This window comes from Martes martes, assembly GCF_963455335.1.
Source record: "Martes martes genome assembly, chromosome: X".
NCBI classification, from domain to species: Eukaryota; Metazoa; Chordata; class Mammalia; order Carnivora; family Mustelidae; genus Martes; species Martes martes.
Window position 1 is genome coordinate 106,764,908 of NC_137897.1, and position 19,920 is coordinate 106,784,827.

Here is a 19,920-nt window from a genome sequence, read left to right on the forward strand (position 1 = left end):
AGGAGTCCATTTACTCTCTAGGGGCCCCAATCTTTTTATCTTTTCACCAAGGGGGTAAGACTTCCTGGGTGGGCTTGAAAGGCCCTTCCTCTTTGGCTAGGTATGAGTCTTTGGGGACAGTAAGAGAAGGGGTTGGGGATGGGGATCGCTGAATGGGTTCCTCTTCAGTCTGACTTCTCCATTGGAATCTCCAGAGATATGGTCCAATGTCAAAGTATTCCCATCCAGAATCCATTTTCCCTGGAATGCCAGGGGCTATGTGCCCCTCTGCCTGGGAACTTTTCCCTTTTCAGTATCCTTGAAATTCTGGGAGAAAAAGGAAATTCTCCTCCTGTTGGACTCCCTAGGATGTAGGACTACTATTCCTTCCCTACAACAGAGATGGCACATCTTTTCCTGGTCCTCTCCAAGTCTCCCAGGATAAGATTCCTGTTAAATGGTAAACCTTGTCATTGACAGCCTCAATAAATTGAGCCAGTGGCCAGATTCCTCCCAGGTCACCCTTTGTCCCCACCCTCTGTCCATGGATCCAGAACCTCTGGAATCTATGGGGTTATCTTGGATGGACAAATTTTGGTCACATTTAGCTGCCCGCTTTATGATAACCTCTCTGGTCCAGTGCCGCCCTGGAGGTTCTACTCCAGATCTGGTCTAGTATCTGAGGTCTACAGGTTACGTGGAATTGTGGAGGTTGGTTTTAGAATCCTGAATAAACTCAGGAGTGAGAAACGAGGCAAGTGTCAAGTAAACCAGAGGCTTTAGTTGGCCCTAAGGAGTGACGGACAGCCCATGATCCGACTGGAACTGGTGGTTTCAGATGTTTCTTCCAACACCGCCAAGCAGGCCCAGATGTCAGCCTAGATTCTGTAGCTCATGTCCTTCAAAAAGTTCTAGATCTACCTGTTCCCTACTTGTGCTACTTAAGAAAACAGTCCTTACTCTGTCACTCCAGCATGGTGGCAGGACTGTGGTTTATGATTAAAGTCTGTCCTGATCTGTAGAAGGAATCTCTAGGAGTTCTTGTGTGGGGACAGGAAGTGAGAGCCCAAGACGGAATGCCATGCACGAAGTCCCCCAAAAGTCAATTTTGCCTATTAGACTTCATTTGATTGCAATGTTCAACTATACCTCTATCTTGCTCTCTTAACAAAAAACACTAATTAGAACACATGCTCCGAAGGTGCATATAATGAAAAGTTAAACATATCTGAGAAAAGCAAAATTACTTTGAAATTCCCTTCTGTCTCCTGCAGATGGGCAAGGTGGATGGAATTCGTCAGGCTGTAAAGTAAAGGAAACGAACGCAAATCACACAATCTGTCAGTGTGACCACCTCACCCATTTTGGAGTCTTAATGGTGAGTTGTCTGTTAATCACTCCTTGATAGAGTTTGGACAACTTTTATTAGATTGCAGACCAGAAATCCATGTGTGAACTGTGATGAAAAAGTGGCGTATGAGTGGGGAAAAAAGCCACCTCTTTGTTCACCCAAAGTAGAGCAGATTGAAATAAATATTTCTCTCCTTATCAAAGTAATGCCTGCTCTTCAAAATTCAAACATTACAGAAAAGGTCCTTATAATTCCCTCCCAAGAAATCACTGCCTTTAACACCTTTATGTAAATTCTTTCACATTCTTTTCCTACGTGTATATTAGTATATGTTTTTGTTTTATAGAAACAGGATCAAATTATTCACGCTGTTTACCACTTGCTTTGTATTAACAATGCAATGGGGCATCTTTCTGGCAAATATCTATCCATCTACTTCAATTTTCAAAATGCCTTTATAGAATTCTCTTGTGTGGATTTAACACCATGAATGTAGCCAATCCCCTATATGCAGGCATTTTAGTTGTTACTGTTTTTCTCCATTATGAACAATGCTGTAATACACATTTTTATTCATTTCTCTTCTAACCCTGGTGTAACTGTTTCTGTGGGATAAATTGATGGAAGCAGAAATGCTGGGTCAAAGGGTATGGTCATTAAATTTTTTAATTGTCAGATTGCAGTGTAGGAAAGATACAAATTTTTTTTAAATTCTTGCAGTACTTACCAAACAAGACTCATCTCATCAGTTCTCATATTCAGGCTTAGAGCTTCAGAGTCATTATTAGTTAACTCTTCCAACTCTTTAGTTCCCTATGGCCCCTCCCCAACATGGGGACTTGCTGAGTTTTCCTTCAAAATAGTGTCTGGCTGGCTCAGACAGAAGAACGCCTGACTCTTAATCTCGGGGTCAGGAGTTCGAGCACCACGTTGGGCAGAGTTTACGGAAAAAAGAAAAGAAAGAAAATGACTCTTAAATGTGTTCCTTCTTCTCTATCCCTCTCTGAGTACTTTCTTAGCTCTCCTGAGTTACTTTATTATATATACTGTATACTGTCATCAGAATCGTTGTGCATGAGTTGTTTCTCGTGCACACTGTTGATATTCTGAACCAAATAATTTTTCCTTGTGGGGGACAGTTCTGTGCATGGTCAGATGTTTAGCAACATCTCTGGCCTCTCTACCCACTAGATGCCCGTAGCCCCTTTCCCAGCTGAGACAACCAAAAATGTCTAGACATTGCCGATATCCAGGGTGGAGGGGAGGGGTGATATCGCTTCCAGTTAAGAACAACCAGGGTAGACCAGTGCTTCTTAGCCTTTTATGATTCATGAATCTCTATAACTATCCAAGGAAAGCTCTGGCCCTTCTCCCCAGAACAATGCACACATACAGTCAAATGATTTTGCCTGCCATTCCAAGTCTTTTATGATCCCCGGGTTAGGAAATTTAGGGATTATGTGATCTCTAAGATCCATTTTGTCTCTTAATTTTATGAAAGTTATTTAAGGTCTAAGGGAAAGGAACATTTTTTTAAATATATTCTGTGTAGTGTTTTGGGACGCTTAGTTCAAATAATGATTCACCTTGCATCCCAAATTCACATCTATTAGTTTGGTTATATTTTAAGTGTGGAACATGTTAATGACAATAAAGCCAAGACTAAATGTTCTTCCAGGGCTGTTGATGGCTCTCCATTACCTGTACACAGTAAGCTGCACCAGGTATAGTCGACAAACAGCATATAGTCTTATTGTATGTTCGTCCACATATTCTGGTTTTATAAGAGCTGTAGCAGAGAGTCTGTATATCCTGAGAACCTCCTGTTAGTGAACCCTGGAAGCGGTTTACCATGAACTTGCTCTGGCAAACGTGTAAAATACAACATATTGCATTTTCTAGGATTTATCCAGGTCTGCAATGGATGCAGTGAATGAACGGATATTAGTGCTGATAACGTACATTGGATGTGGAATCTCCTCCATTTTCCTGGGAGTTGCAATAGTGACATACATAGCTTTTCAGTAAGTTGATACAGTCTTGCTCCGAGTAGGTTTAATTTGGTTTGATGGATGCTGTTGTCATTGTAACCACGTTAATTTCATAAAATGTTCCTACTCATCACAATAGGAAGAGGTCAAATCCATTAGATTATGAAGCGGACAGATTAAAAAAAAAAAATAACCAAGGCTCTTTCAAAAAAAGAGAGGGAGAGAGCGAGAGAGTGATTGTAATTGGATTTTTAAAAAGAAAGAGGTTTGGGGTAGGGTAAGATTTCTCTAATGGGGTACAAAATGCTAACCATAAAAGGAAAAGTTGATAAATTGGACTTCATTGAAATTATAAACTTCTTTCACCAAAAGACACAATCAAGGTAGTGGAAAGGCAAACCATAAACTGGGAGAAGATAATTGCAATGCTGATACCTGACAAAGGATTACATGCAGAGTATCTATCTATCTACCTACCTATATTATATATATACTATATATTATATAGTATATAATTATATAATTAATATACATTATATAAATATAATTATATAAATAATATACATTTATTATATAGTATATAATTATATAATTATTAATTATATAATTATATACTATATAATATATGTAATAAATTAATAATTATAATAATTTTATATAATAATATATACTCTTACAAATGAAAAAGATAGACAATACAATTAAAAGTAGGCAAAGAACTTGAAAGAGACCTCACAAAAGAGGATATCCATGCCTAACCTTAATCCTTACCCAAATGGCTAATATCCATACGACAACGTTCTCAACATCATTACTCATCAGAGAAGTGTTAATGAAAAGCACAGTTACACTTCTATACACCTACCAGAATGGCTAAAATTAATAGTATTAACAAGAGCAAGTGCCAACAAGGGTGTGTAAAATGGCACAGATACTTCCAAGAATTCTTTGGCAATACCTGCTGAAGATAAATACATATCTATCTGTTGACCCAGAAACTTCACTGTTAGAGAGAAATAAGTGCATATGTCCACCAGAAGATATATACAAGAATATGCACAGCAGGGGCACCTGGGTGGCTCAGTCGGTTAAACATCTGCCTTCAGCTCAGATCATGATCTTAGGGTCCTGGGATCCAGGACCATGTCAGACTCCCTGTTCAGTGGAGAGAGTCTGCTTCTCCCTCTCCCTCTGCCCCTCACCCCTACTCGTGCTCTCTCTCTCTCTCGTTCTCACTCTACTCTCTCTTTCAAATTAAATAAGTAAAAATCTTTAAAAAAAAAAAAGAATATTCACATCAGCTTCATTCGTAGTGGCTCCAATTTGGAAACAACCCCAATGCACATTAGCAGTTGACTGGATGAATAAATTGTGGTATACTCATAAAATGGAATGCTTCACAACAGTAAAAAAGAATGGACTTCTTCTGTACAACACGGAATGTAATATCCAAACCTCACAGGCATATTGTTGAACAAAAAGGAAGCCAGAAAAAGATGAGAGCATACTGCATGGTTCCATTTATATGAAGTTCTAAGTACAGGCCAAGCTAAGTCTATGGGGACAAAAGTTAGAATATTGGTTACTTCTACCATGTGTGTTGAGTGCGGGCGCGGGGGGTATCGAATGGGAGAAAGAATAAAAGAACCTTCTGAGATTTGAAAATATTCCCTCTAGAGAATATATTTGCAAATGATATATCTAATAAAAGGTTGGTATCCAAAATACATATAAAAAAGCTGGGGTGGGGTGCCTGGGTGGCTCAGTGGGTTAAGCCTCTGCCTTTGGCTCAGGTCATGATCCCAGGGTCCTAGGATCGAGCTCCACATCGGGCTCTCTGCTCTGCTCAGCTTGCTTCCCCCCCCCCTCTGCCTACCTCTCTGCCTACTTGTGATCTCCCTCTCTTTCAAATAAATAAATGAAATCTTAAAAAAAAACTGGGGCGTCTGGCTGGTTCAGTCAGTGGAGCATGCAGCTCTTGATCTCAAGGTTGTGAGTTCAAGCCCCACGTTGGGGATAGAGATTACTTTTTAAAAAAAGCAATAAACTTTTAAAACAATTCAATAGTTTAAAAATATATACAAAAAAGTGATACAACTCAACACCCCCCAAAAAACAATAATCCAATTAAAAATGGGCAGAAGACATGAACAGACATTTCTCCGAAGAAGACATCCAGGGAACCAACAGACATCTGAAAAGATGCTGAGACATCCCTCAGCATCAGGGAACTGCTAATCAAAACTACAGTGAGATTATCACCTCACACCTGTCAGAAGGACTAAAATCAACAACACAAGAAACAACAAGTGGATCCAGCCCCAAGTCTGCTGAAGGCGTAATAACACAATGGTGGTATCCAGGAGACTCCTTCCTTCCTTCTCCCCAAAATACAAAAAGAAAAGGAAAAAGAAAAAAGGGTGCTGCTTAGCTCAGAGAGGCTACTATTGTTACTGTTAGTGAAGGTCATGGTATTTAGGATACTTTGACTCTACCTGGAAAAAGGGTGGGGAACTTGAAAAATCCATTACATGTAAGGTAAAATGAGTAAGTTAGTTTTTTTAAAGATTGTATTTATTTGTTTGTCAGACAGAGAGCGAGAGAGAGCACAAGCAGGGGCAGAGGCAGAGAGAGAAGCAGGCTCCCCTTGGAGCAAGGAGCCCAATGTAAGACTCGATTCCAGGACCCTGGGATTATGACCCCAGCCGAAGGCAGACACTTAACACACTGAGCCACCCAGGAGTCCGTGAGCAAGTTAATTTTAATAGATATTACTTTTCTTTGATTTTTTAAAAAAAGATTTATTTATTTTAAAGTCAGAGAACGTGGGGGTGGGGCAGAGGGAGAGAGAATCTCAAGCAGATTCCTGTGTGCAGAGCCTGATGCACGGCTCAATCTCACGACCCCAAGATCACCAGCTCAGCTGAAATCCACAGTTGGCTGTTTCACTTTAACCGACTGAGCCACCCAGGTGCCCCTAGGCACTTCTTTTATTCTTTCACTTCTCAGGCAGATAAGATATGGCAATGTTTCATTAAAACCAGAGACCCTACCTAACCAAACACGGTGCCTTTTCTTTCAGCAAACTTCGAAAAGATCATCCTTCCAAAATCCTGATCAACCTGTGCATGGCACTACTGATGTTAAACCTGACGTTTCTGGTCAATTCCTGGTCCTCATCATTTCAGAAAGCCGGACTCTGTGTCACAGCTGCGGTGGCCCTCCATTACTTCCTGCTTGTCTCTTTGACTTGGATGGGCCTAGAGGGGGTCCACATGTACTTGTCTCTCGTCAGAGTCTTCAACATATACGTCCCCAATTATATCCTTAAATTTTGTCTCATTGGTTGGGGTAAGGATATCTGCTTGTCTAATGTCTCTGTTTTAGGCCTGTGTTTATTTCTAATTCCGGCTTCATGAGACACAGTATTCAGAACCAAATTCTGTTATTATCATCAGTAAGGACGCTGCATCCTTATTCAGCATTCACAATACTTCCAAGAGAAGGATTTCATCATTATTCCCATTTCATGGTGAGGACACTGAGGCACAGAGAGGTTAGGTAATTTGCCAAAGTGTACACAGCTGGTACGTGGCAGAACTGGGATTTGAACCAGAGATTTGGCTCCATAGTTTGGACACGTAACCTCTATGATGCAACCATATTGTTGAAGGGACAGGGAAAGGACTTGGAATGTGCGGAGGGGTGCTGGGCCAAACACACCCTTAATCCCACTACACCCCATGGTGGTCATTGTGACTGTTCCCCGATGGAAGAAGCCGGGAAGGGAAGCCAGCATGACAATTCCCTAATTTAAATGTTTCTTCATTGGTTTGCTGTCCTGTATTTCTGCCACGGTCAGCTCAGCTCCTCACCCCCCTTTGCCTGTTCAAAATAGATTTTGAGTTCAGAGTATGTGTTGGAGACACAGGAGGCGTATATGAAGTGGGACACAGGATCCATGCGAGGATAGATTTTATCTTCCACTGCCTTTGTGAAGACAATAGCTTCCCAATTAGCTCCTCATCCTTTTAATGAGTTCATTAACATAGCACATGCTTTCTCGGGATACACAGTCAGTGCTATTATCCATGCTAATGTGGGGAGCAGAGACAGGCAAATACTAAGCAGAGCATAATCTAAAGTTGTTTTAGCACACTTTGCAATCCATCAGAAACACGGAGCCCAAAGCAGTCAGTACACTCCGGTGCTTGGCAGCCCTCATCTCAAGTCAACCGGGAGATTGAAAAATGTTGCTGAAGAGGCTTCATGAATAATCCCCAAAGCAGATAACCCACATCTGGCTAACTGTAAAGGGGCTGAAAATCACGCTCGGTCCTGGCTTTCCTTCCACCTTGTCATCTCTCATCCTTGGTTTCCTTCTCAGTCCCCTCCTCCTTCACTCGCTCCCCGAGTGGCAGGGTTCCCCAAGGCTCAGTTTTTTCTCTTGATCTCGTTCCACACACACTTTCCGGGGTGCAAGGAGCAGCAGCGAAGGCAAAGACTTGAAACCTGGAGGTGGGATAAACCTAGGGAGTGTCAAGGACACACCCAAGCCAAAGTCAAGGCCAAGGCCTGACCGCCTGGACCAGTCCAGATGGAACGAGCTGCTTTCAGATTCGGCTGATGGCTTTCTTATCCAGCTAACGGAAGAGTAGCTAAAGGCGCCAGCTCCCAAGTCCTTGTCCCCCACACTATAAAAGAACGACACCGAAACAAAAGGGAACAGATGGCTGCCACATGAGTTGAGGGATTCCCTGTAGCCAAAGAGCCGGTTATGAGCTGGAGCTCTGCACTTTTCTATTCTGCAGCTCTGTGCTGAGGGGGCGGGGTGCAAAGCCCCACACCTCCCCTGAACCTGGGAGGGACAAGAAACTGCCTCACGACAGCGTCTGGAGGAGATGGAGAGGCGAGTAGGGGACAGCCTCCGCACCTCCTCACACTCCTGGAGTCTCTTCCGACTCGTGCTGGCTCTCGGGCTTTCTGCCCAAGCTCAGGTCCCCTGCTAGTCCGGCCTTTGCCTGCTCTGCCCACTGGGTACCTGCAAGGTCACCAGGGAGTCACTGCAGAGCTGTCCTGCTAAGGGGACTTTCGGAACATTTAAATATTAAACTAATGCAATCAAGGGCGAGGAAAACAAACATTAGCATCTGCTTATGTTTGAAGTTCTGTCTTCTTAATGCCAAGGCAACCTGTTGAAAAGGTTTTACTCCTGTATTTAAATCCCTGTCCAAGGCAGTTGATCGGTCCACATTTTTTCTTTCATAACCAGTAGGGGATCTTTTTGTTTAGTAACCGGTTATGGATTGATTTGTTAATTACCAAAGGGTAAACACAGCTTGGGGACCACCTCACAACTCCCACTGTAGATGTGAGGCTTCCCTCCATCCCTCCTTTCTGGCTTCCAACAGATTATAAAAACCTTTTTTAACACTCAGTGTTACATGAGTTTCAGGTGTACGACATCGTGACTGGACAAATCTACACGTTCTGCCGTGCTCCCTGCAAACTGTCCCCATACAGCGCCATTACAGATACCATTCGCAACATTTCCTAGGCTGCGCCTTCCATCCCTGTGACTTACTCATTCCAGGACTGGAAGCCTGCCCCTCCCGCCTTCCTTCACCTGTGTTGCCCATCCCCCATCCTCTCTCCTCTGGCAACCCTTAGTTTGTTCTTTCTATTTATGGGTCTGTCCCGGTTTTTTTTTTTTTCAACAGGTATTTTTGTAAATATCTACATCACGCTAGGCCCTGTGCTAACTGTGTGATATACAGATCAGATGGGACTGTCCTGTTTCTCACAGAACAGGACAGTGGAGGATTTTTCAAGATGCTTGGCACTCTGGGATTCAGAACAGCCTTGCAAAGCATCTTACGAAACCCCTAAACCGTGTGCAGGTGTAATGCTCTTAGTTGAGGAGAAATACATTTTTAGAAATGAAGAAATCATGAAAGTTTTGCAAATGTACACGCAATTGGATTTTTAAAATCCCGTGTCTACACTCACGTCACGTTTGACCACTTTGACAGAACTGATTGCTTTATTATAGTCTGGCTGAACTGACCGGTCGTTAACTGGTCGATCTAGTCAAAATGTCAAACCAGTAACGAGTGTGGAAACAGCCCCCCTGTCAGAAAGCACTGAAGGCTGCCGCTGATTGCCTGTGCCCTTCCTCCAAGGTGACCTAGACAAAAAGATCCTGGGAACTAAGGGGCTTTATCGGAAAGGAGAAAAGAATTGGCAGCCCATCATCTGGGAAGAAATGCTTGATGCGAACCTTTCTTACGATGAACTAGATACTTCTATTGCCAAGTTGATTTTTTGGCACTTGAGCTATTTTTAATAACCAGTGGGCGTTGTATCGGAGCCTTTGGCATGCTGTTTAGTTTAGCAGATTGGAGCACTCCTAGAAATGTTTAACTTGGGAAAATTCACAAACATTTTGCAAACAATGGTATTTTGATGCCCGCACATCTGTGGCTCAATTAAACAGTGTCTTGGTGTATCAGGGCTCACCATCAATGATCAGGACTTCTCCCACTTCCTAATAGGATGGCTTTGGCTTGCTTCTCCCTCTAGGAATCCCGGGGATCATGGTGGCGATCACACTGTGTGTGAAAAAAGATCTGTATGGAACTCTGAGCTCAACGACTCCATTGTAAGTACCAGCATCTCTGCTTCTCAGGTGATGATGTGGTGATCAGGGTTTCAGGGGTGGGGAGTGTTTCTGACCTGTGGCTTGGTCTTGACACTGGCTCGGTGGCGGGGGGGGGGGCACTCAGCCTCACCCTTTTTTTGGCTTAAACACAGTCACGGTCGAACTCCTATAACGGTTAGGTGACTGGCTCTGTGTGACCTTGGGCAACTTACTTTACCTCTTCCTTCCATTTCCTCCACTGGAAAATGGGGGACAATAATGCTTGCTGTCCATGTAGTGTGTCATTAAAATGACATCACATATATAAAATGTCCAGCATATGGCCTGTTCCACATGTTCTACATAACGGGCCGTGATTACGATTAGAAAGCTCACAGAACCTGGGAGGAGTTGTAGCGAGCACCGTAAGGAAATAGGGAGATGGTTGGAAGACATTTTCCACCATCAACAACAGTCTCCGCTGGAAGACTCCACTGCCTTCCTTTGTAAATTGGCTCAGCCTTGTTTTCCTCTCTTCTTTGGGTGTTTAAAAAATTTTTATTTTATTTTTATTTGAGTACAGATGACACACAATGTTACATTAGCTTCTGGTGTACAACTTAGCGTTTGGACAAGTTTATACATTATGCTGTGTTCGCCATCTTTTGTTTTATTCTTTTGTTTCTTCTTTATCTCTCCAGAACCTTCTTTTATAGGTGCATAGCTAGTTATTATGTAGCCCTTTAGATAGCGTGCTTTCCTTTCATGCTTCTGATTGTTTTTTACTTACCCAGATCCATTCTCTTTATTGTTGCCTCTCAAGCTGTTTTGTTTTGTTTTTTGTTAACTACAAATTTCCTCTCTCGTTGGACTGCAATCAAATGTGGGAGGTCTCGCCCCCCAGACTCCTCCGTCTTTTGTGTTGAGTTGAGTTTCTGGAGGGTCAAAATTATATTGTCCTTTCCAGCAGGTGCTTTCTAATTATATAATTTCTTGTTATTCTTCCTTTCTCTCTCTTTTCTCTTCCTTTCCTTCTCATCTCCTCCTCCGTCCTTGCTCCTCGCTGTTCCATGGCATAAAGGGCCCCCAGTGCCTTCGTATTGGTGATTCTTCTTCAAAGATCAAAAGCAAAAGCAAAACCAGAACAAAACCAACTCCACTCCTCCTGAAAAGAGCCCTTTCATATGTGAATTGGTTAGTAAGAGGCAGAGTGCTCTAAGAGCTTTTTTTTTTTTTTGGGTAATTATATTTTGAAGAAGTAATACACGCACATGGTACAAAATTCAAACGCACAAAAGGGTAGAGGATGAAAAGTAAGCCCTTTTCCCAACCCCCAGCCACACCGTCTCTCTTCCTTGACGCAACTCTTATTACCAACAATCAGATCTGTATAGATATTCTCTTAGACACTCTGTTATCCAAATGGTAGATGTACACTGTTCCTTACTTAACAATATGTCTTAGGGATGATTCTCTATCCAAACATACACCAGCACTGCCCCTTTTTAAAATGTTTTCTATAGCCTCCTTTAAGGCTGAAGATGATATTCAGGGAATCCTAAATATTAGACTTTATTAGGGAAATTCAACGCTTTTTTTTCCCTCACTCCCTCCCAACGTGTGCACAAACACACACAAACTCACACACACGAAAGTATCCACACCAGCGTGAACAATACGATAGCAACGGATTTTCCTGGTTCTAAACAAGAGGTCTCGGCTAAGTTGACACAGAGTTAAATTGGCAAGCTTGTCCCTGTTCAAAACTCAGAGGTAATGCCTCTAGTCATGGGAAATGTATCAGATGAGATATCTATTCATAGGAATCATCACTTATTTCTTCTTTAATAGAAATGGTAGAGCCATTAAGAGTCCAGTGGCCAGGGTTGCCTTTTGTTGTCCAAACCAAACCGAGGTTTAAAATATACATCATTAACACTGATGATCTCTTCACTGTTTGACATAGCATTCAGGAAAGCCAGTCATTGCTGGTGTCCTTTTACTGTGATATTTATCATGCAAAACAGAATTCACCCTGCAAACCAAAGCTCAGGTGTAAGGTGGTGGGGCGGGACAGGGGTGGGGGGGGGTGGGGGCCAGGGAAGATCCACTTTGGAGGAAAATACATCACTTGTTTTTCTGCTGTTGAGGAACAAAATAGCCTCCCAGGGAATTGGACTGAGAAGTGTCTGCATATCCTCTAGGATTTCTGGCGCTGGAAAGAGCCCTGGACTGGGGCTCAGGAGATTGGGGTTTGAGCCCCACCCTGCCCCCAGTGAGCATGCGTGAACTCTTGTCAAGGCAGTCCCTCTCTCTAGGTGCAGATGCTCTCAGGTGAACTAAAGCTGACAAGGTGATCTTCAGGGTCTCACTGAAAAACACACATGTGTGTTTCTCTGCCTCACAACGGCCTTCTCTTCCTTGTCTCTTGCAGTTGTTGGATTAAAGACGATTCTATCTTTTACACCTCAGTTGTGGCTTATTTTTGCCTCATATTTCTACTGAATCTCTCCATGTTCTGCACTGTCCTCGTTCAGCTGAATTCCATGAACTCCCAGAGCCGGAAGACTCGGCGGCAGACGATCCTGCATGACCTCAAAGGCACAATGAGCCTGACGTTCTTACTTGGCCTCACCTGGGGGTTTGCTTTTTTTGCCTGGGGACCTGTAAGGATTTTGTTCTTGTATCTTTTTGCCATTTTCAACACGTTGCAAGGTAACTTCTGCTTCTTTGTCCTTTCTGTGGCTAGCCAGAGCTCCCCACCAAAGCTTTGCTGCTTTGGAAAAGATACTCCAAGAGGCTTCTGGTATCAATCAAGTGATAGGCAGCCATTGGAAACATTACCCAGATGTTCGGACGTCATGAAATGAGCTCACTCTTACTTGGGGATATAGACAAGAGCCCAGAGAGCCAACTCAACTCCAGCTAGTTGGCAATGTTTATATCAAACCTTGGCTGGTGATACTTTCTACAGTATTCTACAGTATTCCCTGAATACTGTAGAATACTGAACTCTGCATACCGAAACCACATGGTTCTTGTAAGTGTTCGGGTCCGCACTTGTGTTGACATTCTGAAGTGCACGATCCCATCGAACACAATAATTACTGGACATTAAACTAGGGGGTCAACATTAAACTGTTGACCCCCCTAGACTCTGGCTACATCAGAGATCCAAATATCGTGGGAAGGAGCCAGGCTAGGAAATTAGAGGGTCGTAAAGGAATGAAGATGAAGAGCAAAGAGCCATGGGTCAAGGCAAGAGGCCAAGGTTCTAGTCTTGGGTTTTGCTCCAAACTGACCTTGGACAAGTCGCCACAGCTGGTTGAATTAGATGATCGTAAGCTAATGTCTCTATAGCTCTTTCATTTTATTCCCATTTTCTGCTGAAAGAAGGAAATGATAGTGATGTGGTAGGTGATTGCGTGGTAGGCCAAAGATGTCACAAACAGTAAGAGTGAGGGGTCTGGTTAATACACCTCTGACTCATTGTTGATGTTCATTTTAACCTGACTTTGCCTGTTACAAATCTTCAGGGGAAGAGGCATGCAGAATGATTTCCTGGGAGTGTCAGGCTCTGTTCCGTGCTCTTCTTGTCCTCAAATTTGGCCCAGTTCATTTAAACTACTGGGGCAGCTGGGAGGAGCTTGAGCAGTGCATTGAATTAGGGTCTCCCTGAGTGCTCCAAACTACTTATCCACTCACTAAACCCCTTTACCAGACTCCAGGCCATTGGTAGTCCATAGGATGTTCCCGCAAGAGAAGAGTTCCATGGTCAAAGAATTTCAGGAGACGCAGCAAACTATATTCCCCCATTCTTAAAATGGCACCATCTATATTATCATGGTGAAAGTTCTGAGAACTTCTGCTCGGGAAAAAAAAAAAAAACCTTAAAAAATTTGTTTTAACCAAGCATTTAAAAAAAAAAAAGCCTCAGAGCACTTTGTCGTATCGTTATTAACCCTTGCAGAACCTTGGGAAGTATGAATTGGTGTATAGTTACTCTATGGCAGGCATTTGCAGGGTGCTGCAGGGAGATAGGGCAGCAATCTAGAATAAGGCATAACATTTGCTCTCATGTCTTTCGATTCAAGAAACCATCTCATTTTAGAGCAATGAAGTGTATCAGCCGAAATTTCTGTCCCACCAGATTCTTCCAAGCATGTTCTGATTGGAATGTGAAAAGGCACAGAAAGCCCGGGTATAGAACATGTGCAGGAGTGGATTAGGAACCACATCCCCGGGGCAGATTTCTTCCTCAGCAGTAAGTCTGCTCACTAATTCTGAGGAGAAACCCACTCACCCTGTGCAAAGAGGGGATAACGGGGAAGCTGCCGAAAGAACAAGAGAGCAAAGCAGTTTAAGGCTTACAAAGGGAGGAAGGACGTCTTCAAAGCAAGGGCTCCATTCCTGAGGTGGAAAGGGAAAGTGATTTCTAAGCAGGAAGCCTCCGTGGCTTCGAAGCGGAATCCGGCGGGGGATGTCCTGAGGACTAAGCCCAAAGTCCCACAGATCCCGCATGGACAGAGCCCAGCTGTCTGTCTGTCAGATCCACTTTGCGGCAACCAAGCACCAAGCGTTTCTGGTTCTCCTAGTCCTGCCTTACAAGATAGAAGGTGCCCTCCTCCAGAGGGCGGGTTTGCAGAGTCCTGAGTTTCAAACTCAAGTTACCACACGCACACACGCTCGCACACGCACGCGCACGCATGCGCACTCCGAGCAAGAATGCCACGGGACAAGTGAACGAATGAGCCGTTTAAAAGACAGGTGGCAAGTCTGCAGTTCTGGCTGAAGGGGGTTGCCCTGTGGTCAGGTGTGAAAAAATGCTGTGCACAGTGAGCCATTTCTGAAGAAGGGTTGCAGAAATAAAAATGCAGGTGACAAAAACCTGACATCTTCCCTCATGCCTGTGTGCTAGTGAGTAAGCAGATCAATCTGTTATTGGAAGGAAAAGGGAAGGCTGACAGGCAGAGAGGGAGAGCTGGCAGGCAGCTCATTGGAATTCATATAATAACCTTTAAGTCTGAGAACAAACTAAACTCCATGCAGGAAATCCTGCTGAAGCTGGGGGAGTTTGACATGCTCCGAGACTGGGGTTTGCTCTCACCAGGTTGCTGCACCCCCTTCCAGGTGGCTGCCGCTCGGAAGGAGTGAGCGCCGCTCAACTCATCACCACCGTTGTTCGGTTACACGGAGATAAAGCCCTCGGGGGAGAGACATGTCATCCCGTTTAGCCTCCAGATTGTTACCTCCTACCTGGAATCAGAGAGTCTCAGGGCTGAGGCTGGGGACCCAAGATCTTCCCAATCCAACTTCCCCTCGAGGGACAGAAAGTCACATGCCTCTACCGGAAACTTTCCAGATAGGGAGAGCTCACTGTTCTGTAACGCAGAGCATTCAATTTCTCTCTTTGCCTAATGGAAATATATTTGACATTTAACATCGTGTAAATTTAAGGGGTGCAACGTGTTGATTTGATACACTGATATATTGTAGTACGATTACCGTTGTAGCTTCTAATCTGCTCTGCATCTTATCCAGGTCCCCCTTTTCTGAGGGTAGAATGTGCAGTGCAGTGGTTAAGACCTTGGGCTCTGCAGCCAAACTGCCTGCATTTGGTCTTGAGGCTGCCATTTCAACATTAGCCCCGTGACTCAGTCAGAGTTACTAGATTTCCAGAACTCTGAGGTCTCTCAACTATAAAAATGACACTAGCAGCAGAATGCCTATGACATAATCATTACTTAGTAAACACTAGCTTCGGTTACCTAGTTTGTCCTCTTCATACCGGCCCTTTCACATCTGTAACTATAGCTACCATCTCTCCCCACCCTGTGTTCCCACTCCAAGTCTTCTCTATTCTTGAATACTTCGATTTGTCATCATCATTTCAGAATGAAGTCTCCCAACCTGAATATTGTGCTGGTAGGGAGAAAAGGCCAAGCTGGGTCAGGATGGCAGGATACTCTTACCTGCCTCAACCAACATTCTTGACTTCCATTGATGCCCTAGCTGAAGTGAGCTTTGGGGACATTTACTATTGACTCATGCCCAACTTGCAATGAGTTAGGACCACTCCGACCCATTACTAGTCAGTTACTTCAGCACAACTGACCGGTGAGGAGGAAAGCTGAACCTTATATAGAGAACAAAGGGTTGCAAACTGCACTTGGGTCAAAAGAAAGATTTTGAGGCCCGAGAACATAATACAAAGGTTGCAAAAAACTGAGAGTTCGTGTCTCAAGTGCCTTGGAGTTCAAGTCAACAAACATCTGTTGAGCTGCCACATAGTACTGGAGGCAAAGAGAGAAGTGATATGAGGATGACAAGCCTTTACAGCTGGGTGAGGAGATGGGCAATACAAGGAGACTGTGGCCACATATAGCAACTCATAGAAGAAACAATGCCATGGGACCTCAGAGGTGGGAAAGATGAGTTTCAGTTTGAGGCACCTGGAAAAGCTTTGTTAATGGGAGATATTTCTGCCAATTCCACACCCAAGCTGTAGGAGATCCAATTTGCCCTTCAGAGCATTTACCATCAGGAAAATCTCAAGTCCTACTTTTTTTCTCTCGAGGAGATATTTTAGAGAGAGGGGATGAGAAATGGCCAGGGCTGCTGATGGATGCCCTCAGCCCCTCTCGATCCCCTTTCAGGACAAAATCAGGGCTGGCAGTGGAAAATGAGGGCACCAAATTTATGGTTTCTACGTGGTGTAATTGTGCCAAAGAGCGTGTGTATTAGTTATTTATTGCCATGTAACAAATTACTCCCAAAGTTTAGCAGCCTAAAGCAATAGCACGTGTTATCATACCCAGTTACTGGGTTGGGAATTCAGGAGCAGCTTAGCTGGGTAGTTCTGGCTCAGGGACTCTTTTTTTTTTTTTTAAAGTGGGTTCCAGCAGAGCTTGATCTCATGACCCTGAGATCAAGAAGACCTGAGCTGAGATCAAGAGTTGAGCACTTAACCAACTGCGCCACCCAGGTGCCCGTGGCTTGGGGACTCTTATGAAATTGCAGTCAAGCTGTCAGCCAAGGCTGTAGTCATGTGGAAACTTGACTGGCTCTGGAAAATCTGCTTCTAGGAAGCCTCACTCACATGACTGGGGACTGGAAGCCTCACTTCCTCACCATGTGGGCCTCTCCACAGGGCTGCAGAACGTCCTCACACTACAACACTTAGGATCCTTTGGAGGGAGTAATCAGAGATAGAAGCCACAATGTCTCAAAAAAAAAAAAACCCAAAAAACAAACAAACAAAAAAAGAAGCCACAATGTCTCTTATAAGCTTTTCTTGGAAGTGACATTACATCACTTCTGCCATATTCTATTGATATGGTGTGGAAAGAGATGACACAAGGATACAAATGCCAGGATGTAAGGATCATTGAGAACCATTTTGGAGGCTGACTACCTTTGCAGGGCTACTCTCTCAAGCTCTATGATTGACAGCAGCCCCGGGGGGGAACACTGTGGTTGATAGGAAGTCTTGAAACAGACCTTCTCATCATCACTGCCTTTGACAGGGAAGTTAGAAAGATGAGCTCAGAAAGCCATAATGGCTCCGGGGTTCCTTAGGAGGACTGTTTATGGTGATAAGAGTAGATCTGGGTCTGGGTGTTGGTGACTGCTGGCGAAAGAAGCTGAAACAGACTGACCTTCTTCTTTTGACTTAGGATTCCTCATTTTCGTGTTTTACTGCCTGATGAAGGAGAGTGTGCGGGAGCAGTGGCAGATACACCTCTGTTGTGGGTGGTTACGACTGGATAATTCTTCAGGTAAGATGCCACTTTGGGTAAGGTTTTGAATTCCACGGGTTTCCCACAACTGGTCTGATTAACTTCTCTCCTGACTTGAATTCATAGAGCATTGGCAACATGGAGGCTGTTTCCATGTCATGAACATGATTTGTACTTTTGTGCCGAGATGAATGAAGTCAAGTGAAGAATGTGATTCGGCCATATTTTATCTTAGTGAAGCTTCTCTTTTGGCCCAGATTCTTGAATTGCTTGTCATCACTGTCACCTCAATCTCAACTCAATTAAAAAGAATGTTGATTGAGTGCCCTACTGTGTTTCAGGCCCTGGGTCACAGGGGCTTTCTGGCCTGTAGCCAACAGCGGGTTGAGTGGATGAGGGAACAAAGAGAGATAGCAGAGGCAGGGAGAAACCTAGCTGGATGGAGCAGTGGCCCATCCTACACAGTGAGAGGCGTGGCGGACTTCGACGTTGTCTCTGAGATTATCTCCAGTCCAGGCAAATTGATTTTCTGTGTATCAGAATCTCTTCCATCCAATTCAGACAACTTCTCTCAGCCTCAATGCAAAGCTCAGTCTATTTTAGGGAAGGCAAGTGCTTGAACTTGAAGATTTTATAAATGGCACAGAGATCTCCCTCCTTTGTCCTGGGCATGTCAGTAACCCACAGGTCTCTGTGCCAAACTCTAAGGAAAGGAGGCATCCTTGGTAAGTGAATTAGCTCTGGCTGTGTCACACATTACAATATAAATTTACTTCTCACAACTTCATAGAGAAGCGGACCCCCTGATGTACCTAGAACAGATACTCTCTGCATTGAGCTTCACATTTTTAACAGGATGATTGAGGTACAATTCATACATCATGCAATTTGCCCATGTTAAGTGTAGAATTTGATGTATTTTCTGGTTTTAACTTTTATGGTGTCATTTCAGATGGGGACAGCAGGTGCGGGCTACAAGTTGGATATAAACAAGAGAGACCGAAGAAAACCTTCCAAGACAAATTGTTGACACCATCCATCAAGTCAACTACCACAAGTTCTACCTATAAATCTTTAGGCTCCGCGCAATGCATGCTTTCAGAAATCAGCTTCCCAAATGGTGAGGGAAAAACCATACTGTCCACTCTTACATTCCAAAAATATCGAATTAATATGAGGCCACATACGTGGTCTTGGGAGTTGGCTCCTCCTCAAAACTAAAAACATGTGTGCATGTATATACCTGGGCTCATTCCTGGCTGAGAAAGTGTGTATAGAAGCACCTAGTGAACTTGGTACATGCAAACCTGGTAGGTTATTCGACTGAAACAGGAGGGAAGAGACTAGAAGTCAAAACAAATTCATGTGTGATTCAAAACAATGGTCAGAGACTGTGAAAGCCAGAAGGAACCTTAGACAATGTCCAGAGTGATGTCATTTTCCAGATGAGGAACCTTAAGCAGGGAAAGGAAAATGTCTTACGGATGCTTACTCACCGTCAGCAGCAGAACTGGGGTCAGAACTCAGGTGGCCTGGCTCTCAGGCTAGGGCACATCGCACGCCACCAAGAACACCTACTGAGCAGCACAACGTTCTTAGTTGCTCAGCTTCTTCCATAGGAAGACCAGTTTCTAGGTACAGAGACAGCTGTTGAGGTGGAGGTGGTTATTGGAAGGGAAAATGTAAGGAAAGCATTGATCTTTTTTTAGAGATTTTGTTTATTTATTTGAGATAGAGAGAGTGAGCGAGCTCATAAGAGAGCACAGTGAAGAGGGAGAAGCAGATTGCCCATCGATGCAGGGCTCGATCCCAGGACCCTGGGATCATGACCTGAGCCAAAAGCAGACCCTTAACCGACTGAGCCACCCAGGCGTCCCAGGAAAGGATTGATCTAAAAGCCCAGAAGTAAAGAGAAAGGCAAAGGGAGCAAGAAGTTGAGAACTCAAGCTGATGTTGTGATGCCTCTGTGTTGTGTGCTGCCCTGGACAGTGATGCTTACTGAAGGACCAAAGTTGATTCCAGTTCACACATACAGAAGACCTCTGGTGGCCCGGCTGTAGCCATTCTCACACCTCAGAGCTGGTGGAACTGCCACTTGTAGTTTTCATTATATTGGCTCCACACAGCTGTTCTGTTTCCAAGGTCTGCAGCCAATCTGAAATCAGCATGGTGGGTAAAAAATAAATAAATAAAGCCACCAAGGGTCACCTGGCTGACTCG

General features: G+C 43.9%; 1 protein-coding gene across 1 annotated transcript in view; it reads left to right on the forward strand.

Annotated features, from left to right (window-relative positions):
• The window catches only part of LOC308337488 (adhesion G-protein coupled receptor G4-like), a gene marked incomplete at both ends in the record, with an annotated part of 72,139 nt that overhangs the window by 37,167 nt on the left and 15,052 nt on the right, over positions 1-19,920 (forward strand). Inside the window, 7 exons of the mRNA XM_080795580.1 lie at positions 1,254-1,357; positions 3,233-3,354; positions 6,404-6,672; positions 9,904-9,982; positions 12,396-12,676; positions 17,638-17,739; positions 18,653-18,820. Coding sequence (XP_080651706.1) covers positions 1,254-1,357; positions 3,233-3,354; positions 6,404-6,672; positions 9,904-9,982; positions 12,396-12,676; positions 17,638-17,739; positions 18,653-18,820 — 1,125 coding nt within the window. The remainder of the gene's footprint in view (positions 1-1,253; positions 1,358-3,232; positions 3,355-6,403; positions 6,673-9,903; positions 9,983-12,395; positions 12,677-17,637; positions 17,740-18,652; positions 18,821-19,920) is intronic.